The sequence below is a fragment of the Erpetoichthys calabaricus genome, chromosome 17 (genome assembly GCF_900747795.2).
Source record: "Erpetoichthys calabaricus chromosome 17, fErpCal1.3, whole genome shotgun sequence".
Lineage (NCBI taxonomy): Eukaryota > Metazoa > Chordata > Cladistia > Polypteriformes > Polypteridae > Erpetoichthys > Erpetoichthys calabaricus.
The window spans coordinates 95585815-95606528 of NC_041410.2; the positions used below are offsets into that span (position 1 = coordinate 95585815).

The 20714-nt window shown below is 40.7% G+C and overlaps 1 protein-coding gene across 1 annotated transcript in view; it reads right to left on the reverse strand.

Moving 5' to 3' along the window:
* Nucleotides 1–20714, reverse strand: part of kri1 (KRI1 homolog) — a 42973-nt gene that overhangs the window by 8181 nt on the left and 14078 nt on the right. Inside the window, exons 6-15 of the mRNA XM_028823584.2 lie at nt 19039–19088; nt 16857–16941; nt 16461–16535; nt 13575–13684; nt 11505–11637; nt 11315–11410; nt 8822–8992; nt 5639–5714; nt 2049–2140; nt 1377–1527 (exon numbers count right to left, since the gene is read on the reverse strand). Coding sequence (XP_028679417.1) covers nt 1377–1527; nt 2049–2140; nt 5639–5714; nt 8822–8992; nt 11315–11410; nt 11505–11637; nt 13575–13684; nt 16461–16535; nt 16857–16941; nt 19039–19088 — 1039 coding nt within the window. The remainder of the gene's footprint in view (nt 1–1376; nt 1528–2048; nt 2141–5638; nt 5715–8821; nt 8993–11314; nt 11411–11504; nt 11638–13574; nt 13685–16460; nt 16536–16856; nt 16942–19038; nt 19089–20714) is intronic.

Sequence of the window (20714 nt, forward strand, 5' to 3'; positions counted from 1 at the left end):
ACTTGCTTATCCGCTAATACACAAGCGAGACGAGCACATCGGCAAAATGAAACGTCCGAGGAGAGAGAAACTGACTTAGCCGCTGATAGACAAGGGGGGCGAGCTCATCCGCAAAACGAGACCGCCGACTCTGCGTTTGTTTTTTTTTTTCCCTGACCATTTAAATAGTTTGTAGGAGCCTGGGCTCACACCGCTAGTATTAAAATAAAACTCTAACTTTACATTAGCATCAGGAGCTAAATGTACCCATTTTATCCCCCCCACCCCCCCACTGTGGCAGTCGACATGTTAAAAGATTTCACATTTTGTTTTGGTGCCATAACCTGCCTAAGGAAAAGACCCAGAAGTGTGCAGAACCAGTGAAGCGATTCTGTGATGGAATTCAAGATCAGCTCCGAGTGTCATCTGGGATTGTAGAGAACGTCTTAAAACTTTGTGATTTGCTTCGTTTCTATACTCCTTGGTATTTTGTCTCCGACTTTCCACTTCAGTTTAGGTTTTTGTTGCCTCCGTTTTGTTCTGCCAGTGTTGATGTTTGCGTGTATCTTTCGACACGACAACATCCATCTTGTGATCCTGTTTCCCCGCGCCGTTCGGGACGGGCAGGTGTGCCCGTGCTGTGAGCAGTTGAAGTGCTGGGGGTTTCTTTCTTGCATTTTGAAAATGTTCTTTTCCGCAGGGCCCAGCTATGGCTATTAATAACTACAGAAAGCAATTGCGGCTCTGTTGGGTAAGTTTTTCTAATAATAAAACAATAATAATAATTCATTACGCGGCACGGTGGCGCAGTGGGTAGCGCTGCTGCCTCGCAGTTGGGAGACCTGGGGACCTGAGTTCGCTTCCTGGGTCCTCCCTGTGTGGAGTTTGCATGTTCTCCCCGTGTCTGCGTGGGTTTCCTCCGGGCGCTCCAGTTTCCTCCCACAGTCCAAAGACATGCAGGTTAGGTGGATTGGCGATTCTAAATTGGCCCTAGTGTATGCTTGGTGTGTGGGTGTGTTTGTGTGTGTCCTGCGGTGGGTTGGCACCCTGCCCGGGATTGGTTCCCTGCCTTGTGCCCTGTGTTGGCTGGGATTGGCTCCAGCAGACCCCCGTGACCCTGTGTTCGGATTCAGCGGGTTGGAAAATGGATGGATGGATGGATAATTCATTACATTTATATAGCGCTTTTCTCAGTACTCAAAGCGCTATCCACACAGAGAGGAACCGGGAAGCGAACCCACAATCTTCCACAGTCTCCTTACTGCAAAGCTGCAGCACTACCACTGCGCCACCTGTGAGGACTATCCAGTCATGAAATGGCCGCCTCTCCCACCTGTCCAGCCACACTCTGCATATGTGGGATTTTGAAAAGAAATGTTACAATAAAGCAGACTCACTGGGGTCAAAGGTTGGCTTGGATTGGTTTAGAACTTCAGCAAAGTGGGATTTCCGCTTCTTTCCTTTCCTAAGCGATGCTTCTGCTTTTAATTTCTTTTTCTTTTTCTTAGACAAGCTTGAGTGTTCACTGGGATCGTAGTCAGCATCCATCTGTAAAGGCAAACCGAATGACAGAGTGAGAAAAGACTTTTTTTTTGCAGTGACACAGGCAAGAAAAACTGGGAGGTTTATAGGCCCACAAATAACAGAAATCTTCTTACTAAGGCCAGTTGGGAGCAGTTTTAATAATTAAAACACAATGTGGCTCAAGCACCACTCCCATTTGTATGAAATCAGCCTCTAAAAGGAGATCTAATGGTGTACAGATGCATTTAAAAAGAAACCTCAAGACAATAAAAAGAGCAGTACAGCCAAGTGGCGAAGCGTTTGGGCAATAAAGTGCAAGACTGCCAGCTCGCTCTCCTCGACCGACTTACTAGGCCCATTCACACCTGCAGAATTCCCCAGGTGTGGACACGAGAACTCAAAAGCAAAACCACTTCATATCTGAATGAAGCCTGGCTCAGCTATCAGTTACGACCGAGTCTGTTGATCTCCAGGCTCCTGCAGGCCTACATTGACACACATGAAATAGAAACATTCAGGACAGTCGTAGACACCACAAAGCTTACAATGAAGCCTGGATCTTCACAGTAGGCCTCGTAAGTCTCTTCTTCCACATAATCTTCATCATTCCCAGTCCAGTTGTCCCAGTTCCACTCTCCTGGGGAAAGAGAGAGATAGTAAAAAAAAAAAATTAACCAAAAAAAGAATCTTTGGGTGATAACAAGAATAACTAAAGAGTTCGGAGTCATGAAGGAAAAGAAAAAAACAAAAACAAAAGGGCAAACCAATCAAATGCTGGCCCACAACACGGGAACTGAAACAGGAAGAAGCGGAAATGAAAATGCCATTTACCTAACTGGAATTAATAAGATATCTGGGGAATGTACAGTAGATTCTGAGCAAGTACTCGGACCCCTTCATTTTCTGCACATTTTGTGTCGTTGATGTAATTTGAATTGGATAAATCAGCCATTTTTGCCCATCATCCTACACTCAATAACCCATAAAGACAAGGTGAAAACTGAGCGATGGAACAAGAAGGTTCATAGTCAGGGAGGTGACCAAGAACCGAGCTTCAGAGGCCCTCTGCTGCGATGGGGGAAACCTGCAGGAAGAACGACCTACCTTGACAGCACTCCATCAATCGGGTGTATATGGTACAGTGACCAGCCGGATGCCACTCTTGCCAAATGGCATTTACAGGACTTGGGGAGAATGAGGACAAATATCCTCTGGTCTGATGAGACAAAAACTGAACTCTTTGGGCAGAACTTCAAGCATTATGTCTGCCAAAAACCAGGTACTGTTCATCACCTGCCTAATGCCATCCCTACAGTGTTATAATAAAAACTACAATAATAAATGACCAGAAAAGCTAATTAAAACTAAAAACATGGATACCTGTACACTAATGTAAATATAAAATAGGTGGAAATGAGAATTCCATTTTTAAACCATGACACATTGACTGGCCTGTCCCTCCTTTTTCACTAACTGGCTAAGTAGTCCAATGAGTGTAATGGAGGCTAATTAGCTAGAAAGAACGACTTTTTGATTATGAATACACAGCACAGAAGTGGTTGTCAATGGGAACGAACTGTGTGGGAGTACTTGAGTAGGACACCGAGTGTAAAAAGAGTGAACTGGTGGTCAGGCTTGTTGAGTTCGATTAAAAGAACTACAAGAATTTAAAAAGCACGCTTAACAATAGTTTATATGGGGTTAAGGACCGTCACCTGCTGAAAAAACAAATGTGGCCCGTCTATTTACTTTGATACATCAGCCAAAGGGGCTGTACCCTGGCTGATATTCATTTTCCTTATCCATCTCTTTTTCTGATGTTTATTATATCCGTTTATTTGGTATATGTATTGTGTTGGTGTTCTCCTATGTTCCTGTGATATTACTGGAGCAGGACCGCCATCAGCCTGTACATTCCAAAGATGGGAGCAGATGGCATCTGGAGGCTACTTTTTTCCTGGCATCAATTTTTCTGGCTTTTGGGATTATGACTTTTGCTCTTGTTTTACTTCTGCATCTTGGGCGGACTTTTTCCTGTATTATTTGCCATTGTTCTTTGTTCATCTATCCCTCCATATTCCTAACCCGCTTATCAAGGGAAAGCTTATGGGGCAACTGGAGCCTCTCCCAGCAATCATAAGGTGCAAGGCAGAATACCACCTGGACCAGGCACCAGTCTTTGTGGGCTTGTTTCTTTTTTTGAGAGTAAACTTTGGTATATTTTAGAACGGTTAAAAGTAATTTAACATTTAAACGTCTGTTCTTGGTTTTTTTTTGGGCCTGCACTATCCCAAAGCCTGCCTGTGGAGTTGGGAAGTCAGGCTGTCTGGAGTGAGGGCTGTTCTAGGAAGGCTTGGGAAGACCCTGCCCTGAATTTGCAACTCTTAGTGGCCTCATACAATTTTTCTATTTTGTGTGCTTCTCCAGGACAACCTTTTTGACTTTGTGTCTGCTGTCTGGTCACCTCAGTGAATCAAACACAAAATGTTGATTGAATGTCCAGCAGGATCTCTGACTTTAGTTGCCTTTAGGTAAAGTAGATCAGGAGTGTGAACGGCCAGGTATATTTGACCAAACTAAGATCCCTGTCTGTATAGGTGGCTGGATCAAAAAAAGGCAGTTGATGTGCTATGGAGGCACAGCAAGCACTTCTTTATCAGTAGTACATTAATCAAGCCCTTACAGCTCCAATAAAAAGCTAAACTGGAATGTTTTTGTCAAAATAAACACTAATCAAGGTAATTTACCAATGGTCAAACCTTCATAAAATTAAAGTGATAATTAACTGACAGGTGGAAGTACTGCAGAAATAAAATTGAACTTTAAAAAGGAACTAAAGATCAAAGAGGTGGTTTATAAATGCACCCGCATGGTGACAGCCTGCCTAGTCCAGGCAGCTCCTGGCCTCCTCCTTAAGGCAGACTGGCTTCAGAAATCACAACAGGAGCGGACAGTTTCCTCATTCCACCCTGATGATCTTCTCGTTATGGTTACTGCTTGACACTCCTATTAATGTTTAACTTGATGTTGTTCTGCAATCTTCTAGTAAAGAACTTGTAAAAATTTGCAGCCATAACCGTGTGCTTTTAAATTAACCAAACACAAACTCCTACCGCCTACCCTAAAGCCTTTCAGTCAACTCATCTGAGAAGACCAGGTCAGGTCTACTCAAAGTGTCTTAATCAGTCAGAAGATCTCCCAAATGCAAAGTGATTGGCATATGATGTATTCTGGTCAATTAGCACAAGACAAAACTTCAGTTTATCAGTGTCAAACTAACTGTTACACACTGAACATGTATAAAAGAGCAAATATTATTGGGACACATCAGGACCCCACGAGGACCGAGAGGGAATTCAGAATGGATACAGAAACTCAACTGCAGTTATCAACCAACTCTATAAACTTGTATGTGGCCTCTGCCTAAGCTAGGTCACGTATTCAACACTAACCACCAACTCCCCTGGAGACCCTGAGGTAATTGTTTTTTTCCTACCAGTGCTCATAATGTAGAAATATGGAAACAACTGTGTTAAGCAGGTGTGTGTTTTAAACCCATCACTGTAAAAAAAAACAACACTCGAGCCGCTCCACACATTTACCCAACTTGCTTTGAGTTATGTAGACCCCAAAATTCTCTGCTAAAACTTAAGGGTAACTTCCAGGCTGAAAGCCCGGGCTTTTATATGAAGGGCTTACTTAAGGAGCACCACATATTTCAGAAAAACAAGGGCCATGGCTGAATGTGTTCAAGGCCTTTATTCCGATACCATGTTACTTACCATTGAATGCATGCGACACACAAAGCAATCTTCTACTTTGTAAAAAGTAGCGTTTTTATAAAAAAAAAAAACACAAAAAAAAAAACACACAACACCTCTGAGGTCTGCATAGACCATCTGAATCGGGAAGTGTTGACGTCTTTTAAAGATTAAGGCACAAGAAGGGTTTTTGTACCTTCAAAGTAGATGCTTTTCTGAATTTCAGTGTACTTTTTTAAAATTATGAGACAACCATAATGGCCCGTGTGGCTTGTCAAATACTGGCCTGATTATGGTCAGAATGAAGAGTGCATCATACCATTATCAAAATCATAACCAAGGTCCAAGGAAAAGGAAGAAAGAAAAACACATACCACCCAGGTCATCTTCTTCCTCAAACTGAGGCTTATAGGATTCATCTTGTCCATAAAATTCATCCCCAAAAAATTTCTGCAACAAACAGAAAAGAAAAGCTGAGCTGCAGTCTGTGCTTCACCAGCTGTTGGCATGATGGCGATACAACCCAAGTTCAGACAGAGAGTAAGAAAAACCCTGTCCTGAGGCTCTACAGCAGGGGTGTCCAACTCCGTTCCTGGAGGGCCGCAGTGGCTGCTGGTTTTCATTCTCACCCTTTTCCTAATCAGTGACCAGTTTTCACTGCTAATTAACTCCTTTTCCCTCCATTTTACTAGCCCTGTTTTTAGGGACTCAGTCCTCTGAATTGATTCCTTTCTTCATTAAATGGCAGCCAAACAGAAATGAGACGTGAAACGAGCCGACAGATGAGCAGCTAAACTGGAATTTCAAACTCCAACCAATTTCACTCAAACCAATCTCTTGATGAGAATCCGATTCTTGCTGCCAATTAAACCCGTTATTTAATTCCATGGCGTGTTGTTGCTCTCATTCTGCCACGGCAGACATTTCCAAAACTGTTGATTTTTCTGTTTTTTTCTAAGAACACCGACAAGATGTTTTGGTGACCTGAGCAGATCAGACTTACTGAGACCTTCATCTTTCTTTATTTTCAGATATTGTGTGATGGGCACAGGTGAGCTGGTCATGTGGCGACTCATTTTGTGTCTCATTATTGTTTGTCTGCTAATTAAGGAAAAACAACCAACTAAGGGGTGTAAGTCATGTTAATTAAAATTAAGGCAAAAGAAGTTCATTAGCAGCAAAAACTGGTCACTAATGAAGATGGTTAGAATGAAAACCTGCAGCCACTGCGGCACTCCAGGACCGGAGTTCGACACCCTACAGAATCCAGAAGCTAACAACAAAAGCAAAATGCTGGAACGTTAAATCTGTGAGGTAATCTTACTGCATGCTACTAGAAAATCATTGTATTTGCAGGAAGTTTTCACCTGCTTCTCCAGGCAGAGAATAAATAAAGCAGAACCTCAACTTGCATAAATTCAGCTTAAAGTGAAGTAGCAGGTGAATACAGCAAAAGAAGAGAGATGACCAATTAAAGTAGCACAGTGTACTCTTAAATGGTACAGGGTCTCTCACACTCGCACTCTGTGCCACTCCTCACATTGTGGTGGTACAGGAAATGGGGAGGTGTGCTGCTTCTGTACTCTCGCCACCATGCAGTCATGCTGCCCACACTCTTCACATCATCTCATCCATTGAAGTGCCATCACTCTTTCTCCTCCTAAAACATGGCACAAAAGTCTAAGAGAACACATGTGCCACTGGTGGATTTGGAGCACGAGCTTACTGGAGAATATTACTATACATGAGTACTTAATATTTAAAGACACTTAACATTCATTTGTATTTGACACTACAGTAATACCTTAGTTATGGAATCCTCAGAGAACGAATCATGAGTATAAAACACTCTGTGTCGGCAACTGCAGTTAATTAACAAACTCTTTTCAAAAGATGCCCAGGGATCTTTTATGACCAGACAGTCCGGACCCTTGGCTGTACTCTCTGCCAATTTCTTTTTACAGCACGGCGTTCCCGTCACTGCACTGGGATTCACACACATTCCTCAAATGCTGATGGTCTCACCAACACCTCGTTCAGCAACAACCCAAAGACGCTTCGCTTCAGGTAGATTACCTGTTGTGAAGTGCAGGTGGTCAGCTAGACTGCTAATGTGCAGCTTCCGCACACAGAATGGCCCCATCAGTCACTGATATTGTGTACCATAGAAGAGGAGGACATTACGCGAGTGCTTAGTTATTTCACATGTACTGTAAATATTTTTATAAAGTAGTAATTTGCTCAATATGTCACAAAAATCATTAAGCAAGAAGATTAAAAACTAAAATGCAAATTACAAAGAGGGTCAGTATTTTGTCATAGAAAAGGGCCGAGTGCAGAGCATGCAAGAGGTGTCGTGGATAATGAGGACTCACTTGCAAGAACTTCAGGAGATGTTTCTGTGTTGCTCAAGCTCAACAGTCTGATAACATGGCCACCAGTGAGATTCCATGAGGGTCCTGGCTTGGCTGGTTTCATAGAGTTGGTGGGGGTGGGGGGGAGTGAAGCAGATTAAGTGGTCTCAAGCCCAGGTTAGGTGGGAGATGAAGCCTGTTGTGTGAATGAAGCGAAGGAGAATATGCAGAGCTGTGCTGAAGAAGACTCATCGTTGCTCAAGGAAGGAGGCGGCAGATGGCACGAGCCCCAGGACTCCCACCCAAATAAACAATTCAATTGCCCTCGAAGTTGCGAACCTAATCCTTTGGTTAAGTCTACCTCTGACAACGAAGATTCTTATAACAAATAAAATCTCAGAATGCAGCTACTTCATTAATGGAGGTAATTACTGTAACATTAGCGTGTGCTCACTGTACAGTGGAGGTCGTCTGGGCAGATTTCACTACGCGCAGTGCTTGTGAACCTAACCCTCACAAAGATCTACTGCAGGAAGCAGCTGGCAGTGTTTACAGGAATAGTTGCCGCTCAGATAACATATTAGGGGTACACACTGTAGTATTTTGGATTATGCAGCATATAACTTTAGTTTGATTGTGGCTTTTACATTAAGGATTCTTTTTTGAAGTTTGTGTTTTTAATTCATTTTGATTTGAACGAAAAATTATTTAATTTAGGTCATGCTTCCCCATCATTAATAGTATAAGATGACCTTTTCGCTCACGCTGTTGACATCACAAGAAATTAATCTATAAAATATGTTGTCATGCGTACATCTCAGTGGATATTCATAAAGAATATCTGAAAGACTTTAGTATTAATTTCATTTCAAGAAGGCCCTAGTGTTAGGATTTTTAATTCTTTTTTGCTTCTTGACCATTTTTGTCTTGCCCTTTAGTTTTGGGGTCTCGAACCCTTTGCCTTCTTGTTAAAGGCCTCTGGCCAACATTCTTCTTAGGATTCTGTTTTGTTTTGCATCTCCTGTTGATTTTTCACCTCTCAATAATCAGAGGCTGCTCATCTCATTAGAAAAGTGCCAGGATGGTGGCAGCAATGTCAGAACCCTTTAAAATAAAAATACCAGCCTTGCCATTGTTCTTTATCCAACATTTCTCATTTTGCCATTATGACATTCAAGAGTATCATCCATCTCATGGACATACCTGCATTAGCTTGTCATGATGCTGGGGGTCAAAATCCCCCTCCAGGTCCCCTTCACTAAAGCCCACTGTCTCATTGCCAGTCAGCTCTTTGAGTTTTTGCAGTTTAGTGAGGATCTCCTGCCTCTTCAGATTCTTGAGTTGTTTCAGTTCCTCTTGTTTTTGCTGTTTCTCCTGGAAGAAGACAGACACCCAGTGTGTGAAATACGGCTGGACAGTCTAAACTTACTCTTCCTTCTAGAAGGAAACAAACAATTGGTGAAAAAGTACATGCAAGGGTACAAAGTCGAGTACAGTTCAATTGAAGAGTTGAGTATGCAAAAATGTTTAGAAATTGGCACACATTGAGATATAAAACTCTTTTTGGTAAAAGCAAAACTACCAGTAAAATGTTATTGTTACAAAATAAAAACTTGTACTTGTTTAAGTTGGATTTCCATTCAGCTGAGCTTTTGTGAATTAAAAGGTCCAGATAAGGAAAGTGACAAAAGCCAGTAGAGGGACATTAATCCTGGTCAAGTTATGGGGTGAACAGATGAAGACCACTGACGCTGACCACCCACAGGTAGTGTTAGGATGAAAACTCCTCCTCTAGGACTTCACGTAACGCAGTATTCATCACCAGCAGAGTGCTCACGCACCTTTCCGTACCTTCAGAACTCAACACTAACAGTAAACAGAAATTCTCTTTTCTTTAGCACCCTAACTTCCCCCCCCCCCCCACCTCAATTTCCATCCATTTTGTTAAAAGCTGCAATAAAATTCAGTCCTACAATGTCACAGTAAGACTGACTTTGTACTGTTATTTGATTTTCATTTTAAATATCTGTCATAGATAAGAGTGCAGTTTGAACACATACATACACACACACACACACACATACATACACACACACACACACATACACACACACATACACACACACATACATACACACATGCACACACACATGCACACACACATGCACACACACATGCACACACACACAGATAGATAGATAGAGGCATTCCAACACATACAGATATCAGCAGTGCTGTGCGAGGCCTAACCTATTCAACTCAACTCTTACATTAAATACTCAATGATTACATTATTATTGTACACACAGCCATATTATAAAAATGTACTCATAGTAAACAGATGTTTTGGAAGTTACTGACATTTCTGTACTATGAATGTCAAAAGTTTTGAAATATGGATAGGTGTCAATTTAACATTTTTTAAAATTACTTCAATACTTTTTTCCCCATGGTATCAATTCTATAGCTGGCATTACGAATGCACTGCCACTGACCTTTAAATGCATTTTCAACATTAAAGCACAGTTTTAGTTCTGGATGGAAAGAAATGGGTGGAGAGTTTAATAAAAGAACAAAAGCTGAAAGCAGTGCAACATTCATAAAGATATGGTCCTCATTATGACCAGTACATACTGTCACGGCTCCACAGAACATACGTAGTTCTACAATCCACTGGTGAGCTCATAGCAGACTCACTTCATGTGGAAAGTTCTCTCCCATCAAAAACATCTGCAAACAACAATTCTTGCCAGATCAGATTTATATCTCTAACTGTGTGGGCAGTGGAGAGTCAGAACCTAAAGCCTGCAACGTATTGAATGTGACTTTGGAAGTGGCATTTGCACTTTTCCTGGGAGAGCTTTTTAAAGATTCATTAATCTGACAGGATAGGCACCCTGGCAGGTTAGGTTCATTTACCCCTCTAAATTTGCCCCCTGCATACAGGTGTGTGAATATGACTGAACCCTACGATACACTGGAACCATGTCCAGAGCTGGCTCCTCTCGTGTGCCCAGTCCTAGTGAGATATGCTCTGCACCCCCCTAAATTCTGAATAAAGATAAAGCAGATTTGACAAGGCAGTTATTCACAAGACTGTTGAAATGTGATGCTCTATAAAAATCTACCAGCTGCATAAAGCATATAAAGATACAAAGTGGGGGTTTGCTAGCTCACAAGCAGTTTCTAGAGTGCCAACATGCTGGTAAGAGAGTTACAATGCTGCATGTGGTGCAAATAACCCCAACCCTTACCGTTTTTGCCAACAACAAAACAGATCCTAATTCCCCTTGCCACCAACTAGGCAGCACAAACTAGTCCCCCGGTCTGACAAAGCAGTCTTGTGCAAAAAAAAAAAAAAATGTGCCAGGGTTTGTTGCTTATGTTCGTGCTTTGTAACCATAAACAATAAAAAGGCATCGGATGATACTAAAATGAAACGAACAGAGTAAAGTATTTTACCTTTACTTTACAAATCAATGAAGTGGAAAAGAAATCTTTAGGATACAAGTCCTCGTACTGGGGCAGACTGTGGGCAGACACACTTCCATGTATCAATTTGGCTCTACTGGAGAGGCAGCACTAATCAGGAAACCACTGCATACAAACCTTCAACATCTATTTTTCCTCATAACATTCTCTTCTTTCCCCACCCAACCCCAGTGTTACACATTCAGATTTCATGGAGTGCCCTACCTTCTGTTTCCTCTCTTTAGTTTCCTCCCTTTTCAGTTTTCTCCGAACATCTTTTGTCCGGACAGAAGAGGCAATTGTGCGGGGATAGGTTTTAATCTGTGGAAAGTGTCCAAAGAAATAACAAGTTCAGCAAAATGCTGCAGGTCTAATTTGTAAAACTGATCCAACACTATCCCGGAGCTGCACCTACCACATTGGCATCAGGCTCTTCAAAGCGAAAGTTGTACTGTCTCTCAAAGTCTGCCTGCTTCTGAAGAAACAGCTCGCCCTCATCCTCCGAGTCATCCACCTCCTCCTGCACAATCTCATCGTATGTGGGGATCCTGTAAAGTACAAGAAGGGCACACATGCCCGATTCAGCAGCTGTCCAGTTCTATTACAGGTCAGTCAAGTAGGCATGGCACAAAGCGAATTATTCCTCATCGGGATTGGAAGTGCACTTAGAACATGAGACATCTGACAAACAAAAGGAGACCATTCAGTCCTCCAAGCTGGTTTGTTTAGCTCACAGCCAAGCCATCCCAGTATCTCATCCAGATACTTCTTAAAGGTTGCCAAGGTCTGCTGGATTAACTACATGGCTCAGTAGTTTATTCCATGCTTCAGTCTTAAATACACTACCCCTTAAATTTTCACCATAGTCCTTTAGAATTCTCTTTTTCAACTACATTGTGATTGTTTAAGACACTCAAACACTTGCTCAATTAAAATTGTAGCATTTTATCTGGACAGCAAAAAATAATTGAGGTCTGCAGTTGGATTCTGTAAAACAGCTAAACACACCTTGGGTCAGGAAACGAATAGGCAATATGCTCAAAGACCACACTCGTCAGGGCAACTGTCTCTCTCAATTGGTAATCACAGACGTTTCACATTTAAATGGTCACTGAAAGATAAAACCACTTTATGTGCTGGGTGTTTAATTCCTACAGCAGTCACTCGTTCAACTGTAACTTCAACTTCTGTACTCCTCACATCACCAAACACTTCCATCAAACCTAAATTAAGTTTACTTTTAAAGACTTGAGAGAGTAGGGTGCAATATTGCAGCGATTTCATTTACTGCATTATCTTGTATATAAATGTCTACGCGTGGAAGTGCATATGTGTGTGTGTCTGGCCCACAAGTGAGAGGTGGAATCAGGGTAAGGGCTTCGGCTCAGAGGCAACAGAAAACTTGCTTAGCCACACAAGCGAGGCCAGCACGACAGCAAAATGAAATCTCAGAAGAAAGACAAAGTCACTTAGCCGCTAACATTAGCACAACGATATTCCCTTTTACTTTTCCTCCCACCATTAATACACAAGTGGGGTGAGCACATCAGCAACACAAACCTCCTAGGAGACACCCAGAGTAGTTTCTTTCAATTACCTGACAACTCTACATTTCAATTTTTTTTTCCTGATGATTTCAATAGTTTCTACGACCCCGGGCTCTTTACAGCACGGGCTTACACAGCTAGTATGTTAATAATTCTTTACATTTAAATAGCACTTTCTCACTACCCAAAGGACTTTAGTGAGTGGGGAGCCACTTCAACCACCAGTAATGTGTAACATCCACCTGTATGAGGCGACGGCAGCCTATTTTTTTTTTTTTGCGCCAGTATGCTCACCACACATGAGCTATTAGTTGGTGAAGTGACGAGAGAGAGATCGATAAAATAACAGTTCCAGGAAATGTTTGGATCCGTCCTCAATTTGTTTTTTTTTTAAATATGCATGCCCGCGTTTTATTTAGTTTTCACTTTCAGTCTGCTACTAGTGGTCTTTCATTTCACCAGAGAAGGTTTGGTATTGGTTAAGTCTGAACAAATTAGCTCAGATTCCTATTTGAACTGGGCAGAGTGGCATCTCATTCAGATTTTTTGAGCAAGTTGTTACAGACTTAAAAAGTTCCAGTCTATTCAGGGACCAGTCTATTTATGGCACCTTTAACATAGTGGAAACAATGTCAAGGCACTTCAGAACAAATCCACTGTACAACTGTTAATCACCTGTTCTCACTGCAAAAAAATGACTCGCTCCAAGTCACACAGCATGAAGGGTTAGTGACTGAAACTGCCAACTTGTGGTCTGCAGTCCAATCCCTTAGCCACTATGTCACACTGCCCACAGAAATGAACCCAAGTGCAGTAATCAAGGTCAAAAAGCCTTTAACCAGGTCAGAAATGAGTCTAGCAAATTCTTTTCCAGCCGTTTCAAAAAAGTGACTAGTGCTTTGCAGCAGAAATAAAAACCTTTAGTACTTTGTACATACTCGCCATCTGAATTCTCCTCATCCAGGTAACCCTTGTTAAGCACATAGTCTCGCAGAAACTTTTCACCATCGTCCAGCTTAGGGTCATTCCAGTAATCTCGCAAGTATTTCTGTTTAAAAAAAATAATATATAAAAATAAAAAACGAGACACTGATGTCTACAAGGAAATTCACGTGCTATGGCAACTTTCAAAGATGCCCCACTTTGTTCTTTTATTTTCTATGAATTTCCAATTAAGGATTAGCTCTAAACATTTCAAGTAAAAAAACGCCATTAATTTCATGTTATATTACTAAATGACATTTTAAGGGCATCCACCCAACTTTTTTTTTTTTTTTTTTACATTAAAGGTTATATTTTGCCCAGCACCACAAGTCATTATAAAAGTTTCACCAGTTGTAAATTCTTTCAAAAGGCAGCCAGCCAATCACACACAAAGACGTCACCTTAGAGCCCAATTAGCTTGTTTAGCCCCTACCAACGACTCTAAGCAGCCATTTTCCAAATTAAAAAGTACTGTGCATGTTCTTCAAGTTGATATGTATAAGGTTTTGTCAAGATACAAATGATAAAACCTTCAAGCTATCGAAGACAAAACCTTCAAATCACTTCTTAAGCTGGAATCAGCTAGCAGAGCTTTTTTAGTGTAGTCTTGTTGAAAACTAGCAGTTATAAATGTGTGATAGATAGATAGATAGATAGATAGATAGATAGATAGATAGATAGATAGATAGATAGATAGATAGATAGATAGATAGATAGATAGATAGATAGATAGATAGATAGATAGATAGATAGATAGATAGATAGATAGATAGATAGATAGATAGATAGATAGATAGATAGATAGATAGATAGATAGATAGATAGATAGATAGATAGATAGATAGATAGATAGATAGATAGATAGATAGATAGATAGATAGATAGATAGATAGATAGATAGATAGATAGATAGATAGATATGAAAGGCACTATATAATAGATAGATAGAGAGATAGAGAGATAGATACTTTATTAATCCCGATGGGAAATTCACATTCTTCAGCAGCAGCATACTGATACAATAAATAATATTAAATTAAAGAATGATAATAATACAGGTGAAAAAAACAGACAATAACTATGTATAATGTTAAATATTAACGTTTACCCCCCCCTGGTGGAATTAAAGAGTCGCATAGTTTGGGGGAGGAATGATCTCCTCAATCTGTCTGTGGAGCAGGACAGTGACAGCAGTCTGTCGCTGAAGCTGCTCTTCTGTCTGGAGATGACATTATTTAGTGGATGCAGTGGATTCTCCATAATTGATAGGAGCCTGCTGAGCGCCCTTCGCTCTGCCACAGATGTTAAACTGTCCAGCTCCATGCCAACAATAGAGCCTGCCTTCCTCACCAGTTTGTCCAGGCGTGAGGCGTCTTTCCTCTTAATGCTGCCTCCCCAGCACACCACTGCGTAGAAGAGTGCGCTCGCCACAACTGTCTGATAGAACATCTGCAGCATCTTATTGCAGATGTTGAAGGAAGCCAGCCTTCTAAGGAAGTATAACCGGCTTTGTCCTTTCTTGCACAGCGCATCAGTATTGGCAGTCCAGTCTAATTTATCATCCAGCTGCACTCCCAGATATTTATAGGTCTGCACCATCTGCACACAGTCACCTTTGATGATCACTGGGTCTATGAGGGGTCTGGGCCTCCTAAAATCCACCACCAGCTCCTTGGTTTTGCTGGTGTTCAGGTGTAGGTGGTTTGAGTCGGACCATTTAACAAAGTCATTGATTAGGTCCCTATACTCCTCCTCCAGCCCATTCCTGATACAGCCCACGATAGCAGTGTCATCAGCGAACTTTTGCACATGGCAGGACTCCGAGTTGTATTGGAAGTCCGATGTATATAGGCTGAACAGGACCGGAGAAAGTACAGTCCCTTGTGGCGCTCCTGTGTTGCTGACCACAATGTCAGACGTGCAGTTCCCAAGACGCACATACTGAGGTCTGTCTTTAAGATAGTCCACGATCCATGCCACTAGGTATGAATCTAATCCCATCTCTGTCAGCTTGTCCCTAAGGAGCAGAGGTTGGATTGTGTTGAAGGCGCTAGAGAAGTCTAGAAACATAATTCTTACAGCACCACTGCCTCTGTCCAAGTGAGAGAGGGATCGGTGTAGCATATAGATGATGGCATCTTCCGCTCCCACCTTCTCCTGATATGCAAACTGCAGAGGGTCAAGGGCGTGTTGAACCTGTGGCCTAAGGTGGTGAAGCAGCAGCCTCTCCATGGTCTTCATCACATGTGCACATTAGTGTCAAACCCCTCACCCAGTCGCGTTCACATATTCTCTCCATGTTCAAGTTAGTTTTTCCAGTCTGGTTTTCCTCTGACATCCAAAAAGATGTGAATGATAGCTTAGCGTTTCACTCTAAGCAGGTTCTAACAGACTACTGGTGTGTGCACTGGACGGGTGTCCTGCTCTCAGGTGGTTCTCACCTTCCACAATTATGAATCGTTCCAAGAGTGTTGGTCAATGTTATGCGGTTTCAGTTTATCCTTATGCAGCCATAGAGGGGGAAATTCAGATTATTTTAATTTGATTTAAATGTCTTACTGATTAACATGTGCAACTGACAAACAGCAAACAACGGTTAGATTATATAGGTAATGCACAACTTAAACATGTAATCCTAAATGGTAATAAATAGAGGAGAGCATCTGAAACAAGTCAGTTTAAACTCACGCAGAAAACCAATCCTAATGGCAAACAATAGCTTTCTGTCAATAAGGCTCAAGACCTGGACAGATGATCAACATATCCAAGTTTCCACTGGTTTGGGTTTTAGGGACTGGTTTTGGAAAAACTGAGGGTAGGAACAAAAACAATTTACTCACCATATCTTGAATATCTGCACTGGCCTCTCCTTCTTGTCCCTTCAACCACTGTAGATAGTCTTCCTCTTCTTTATCCTATAAACAGAAATGTGAACATCCAGCTACTCTTTACCTTCCTTTTGGCAGTTGACGTTATTTAGGATTACAATTACTTTGTTTCTTTGAAAAAAATTCCATCTCCGCAGCTGTGAATTGCACCACCCAGGACTTCTCAATTTATATTAAAACTATCTGCTCTGTGGCAGCAGTCCAATAACTAAGACCACTTTTCACTAAACTATATGACAAATTATGAATGCCTCTATGAGGGAATTTCAGTAAAAATACCAATAGTAAAATCAAACAGTTAAAGAATTCTTCCAGTAAGTGGTAAAATCAAATTACAGTGCAACACACCTTCTCCTCCTGACTTTTTACTCTTCGAGTCAGAAGCTCAACAACCTCCTCCTCTTCATCACTATCTTCAATAAATTTGCGGAAACTGCAGGAGAGAATTATTTTTTTAATTCTTTGGAATATCAATAAAAGGAAACCACAATTTTAGCCTATGGTCCTTAACCTTTTAGGACTTCTAGTTTTACCTATTTGAGATCACAGATAACTCATGGGAGGGTTAAACGGAATATAAAATCTAAGACTGGGATGGATTCCCCCTCAGTGGGGGAACAGAATATCAAATAGCTGTGGGCTGGGTGTCCCCCTTTGTGAAATGTGTATGATTAAAAACGGGATATGATCATATGAATGACACGAATATAAAACAGTTGATTCAGCGTGAGCTAGTCGGCCTTCTTTTCATGAACTTGCGACCCAAAGATGGCAATTCACAACCCAATGGCTGAGAAACACTGCTGTACAGTAGCATCTTTCATACCTTTAGCCCAAAGTGACAATTTTTTTTTCTTACATTTTAAAAAGAATACTCAACACAAAGATTTTTTTTTTTTTTAAAAAAAGATATTTATCCCCACATAATTTATACTGATGGCCAAGGAAAATTTTTCATGTTTTTTTTTTTTTTATGGAGACAGACAAAGCTTGAGGGAATGGGACCCAATGGTGACCAGTGTCGAGTATCAAAAAGGTTCATAAAAAACAATCTTGCATTACCTGTGCCACACACTCCACACGCTTGAATCGAAGTCAATACCCTTGACCAATGAATGAAGGGGACAGGCGGATACTTACTGTAATTCAAAAGTGCAAACCTGTGTGAACTGCTTTTATTTTATGGAGATATTTAACAATATTCTAGAAAAAAATACACGTTTTGTATGTTGTGAGCATTTGACTGGATGGCTTGATGTGGCGATTATGCGAGGTGAGTAATGGGAGATTCCCCTCACCCCCCCCCCTCCAAAATGCATGCATCTATTTGTTATCATTTGCTGTTGCCCAGTATTGCTCACTATTGGGTTACATCCTATCAGAAAATTTGACCGTTCTCCAAAAGAACATGTGACTAAATATTCTCTTTGGCCATCATTATACACTACAGTGATAAGTAACAAAAAATGTAATCCTTTAAGTCAAAGGCCAACCTCCAACTTTAATGTGTAGTTCTTTTCCTTGTTGGTACTTTCAGTTTTAAAGTTACATACACCTGAGCAAGTCATTTAGTGCTACGTCAGCAGAACGTGTGCCAAGGCCTGTAGTACACTGATCATTAGGATACATTTTCATATTTACTTGTTCAACTGAGAAAGTGCATAATTTGTGAAAATTACAGGTGATTAAGTTTAATAAGCAGCTTTTCTGGTGTCATCTTCACTGCTTCTATCAAAGGGAGGTGGGGTATCAAGCAAATATTTCAATATTGTGCTCAGGAAAATATACTTCTACATTTAACTAAGGTGTAATTTTACTCAGACTTGTATTTTTTGTTCAATTTCATTAATAGAAAAAGATAGACCACTTTTAAAACTTTTATAAAAATCAACAGCCACTGTGGCTGTCTACAAAAGGGACCTTGGCAAGTTTTAAGGTGTTAAATGCCATGTGGTGGCATGGGGTGATGTGGGATTAGTTATATATATTATTTTTTGTGTGGGAAAAGGCTGAATGAGTGCATGAAAAGAGTATGAATATAAAAGGCAGTTAGGAATCCTTCCAGCTAACAACCTAAAGATTTGGGCCAGAGTCCATGCAGAGAATTCATTTATATATTTGAAGGAGTTTAGCAGACTTGGTGAGCTATTTTGGGCTGCCAGGAAAACACTCTAGTCAGATCCCACATAAAGTAAGAAACACCAACAATCATTAAAAAAAAAGCATCCCTGCCCCCAAATAATTATCACACTTTTATCAAGAAAGGCAAACCATCAGCGCACTATCATGGCACCAGTGCCCATTAAGGTGTGGCACTGCTTAGGTGCTGGAGTACTGTTCTTGGAAGAAATAAACAAACAAACAAAAATACATTTGGTAGATAAGCCATTCGGAGTTATGGAAAAAGATGATCTGCTGTGGCATCCCCTAACGGGAGCAGCCAAAAGAAGAAGAAGAAGAAGAAGGTGGTGATAAGCCATTCTGGGTACGCTGAAGTCAAGGGATTCTAGTTAAACAGCCATTACCACACCTGTCTTTGATCTCCTTCTGCTCCTTTATGTAACTCGGGGAAGCAGCTCTCTGAAAAGAAAGGGAGAAAAAAAAAAAAAAATCAGTTAACAACCAGCCTGACAACCTTTGTGTTTCATACAAGAACAAAGCAGCATCCGCCCAGAGTTTAACATACTTTATTGGAAAGAATTTTTTAGTGTCGTTCTTGACACATAGTTTAACTGATGCTACATAAGGAGGCAGCTACTTCAATTTAATTTTAACATTCTTTATGTTTAAAAATTACTTGGCTTTAAGTCTAAATCATACACATAGATAGTAGATACCTGAATGATGATTATCAGTAACTAAATATTTTAATGTCAGAAGAATGATTTTCTGGTTTGCCACAAATGATCGAAGATGTCCTTTAATAATAGAGATGCTGGCCTGGGCTATATACAGGACTGCCGCCTTTCAGTTTGTTGCAGTCGTTAGACCCGACGGTTGGCAGCCATATCTGACTGATTTCAGTTCAATAAACACACCACCTCCATATTCTCCGTTAGGTTTGAATTTAGATCAGTAACAGTTCTCCCTCAAACCAGCACCACCATCCTCCAGTTTGACCGATGTCGATTAACACTAACGAAAATTCAGGCACTGTTCATTTTACTGAACCTTCTATCCACGCTAATTTTATTCTTTATTTTTTTTTTTAGAATTCAGGCTTATTAATTTGCTTTAGTGTTGGAAAAGCATAAAACAAAAACATTCGATTAGTTAAAAGCTTCTGTTGACTGGAAGACCATTTTACATATTAAAAAGCTCTAATGAAAGAGGTTTTCAAACCAAATGCATTTTATTCATTTTCAGCTTTTAAAGCTAAGCCCTATTCATTTTTTATGTACATTTGCAGGGTGTGGCCAGCAGCTTTTTGGCAAAGGCTTAAGGCTTAGCAAGTCCTGCTCCAGAGCTGCCACTGCTTTCTGAACATGTATTTCAAACCTAACTATCAATACATTTTGGTAGCTATTTTGTCAATGCAGTAATTAAACATAACCAAATATCCTCTTTCTAATACCAATGCCTAGAAATGTGTTGCAGAAACCTCCTAACACACAGCTTACTATTGATTATCTACCTTAATAAAAGGTTGAGTGTCTGTAAGGTTGCAATGTCTCTGTTACGCTAAAAGATGGCACATCAAACATTTTTTAGTAATGAAATGCAATGCATTTTAAAAGATGGCACATTACAAACATTAACATTGCTATTACATATCCCATACCAAATAGTTTATAACAGAGACATGTGCATGGCATGGCACACTGCAAGCTTTAACACAGAGGTCTATGTTGATTACTTAGATTTCAACCTTAGATCTGGAGCATAGCTAGTTATTGAATAAAAACGCTCAAATCTGTCTATCAGTCAGTCAGTTGGTCACACAATAACTCGAGACTATTGGGGCTAAATCCTCACTCTTGAACTTAAGCTTATAGACCAAAAGGTTCTACAAAATAAATAAATAAATAAATAGGCAGTAACAACCTTGGCAATGTGATCTGGTGTTGTGCGTTTATTATGGCAAACTGACCACAAAACCAAGTGACATAAGAACATGAGAAATTTGACAGGAGACCAGTCAGTCAAACTGTCACTCCTTTGTTTAGCTTATAGCTACGTTGTCCCAATATCTCCACCAGATACTTC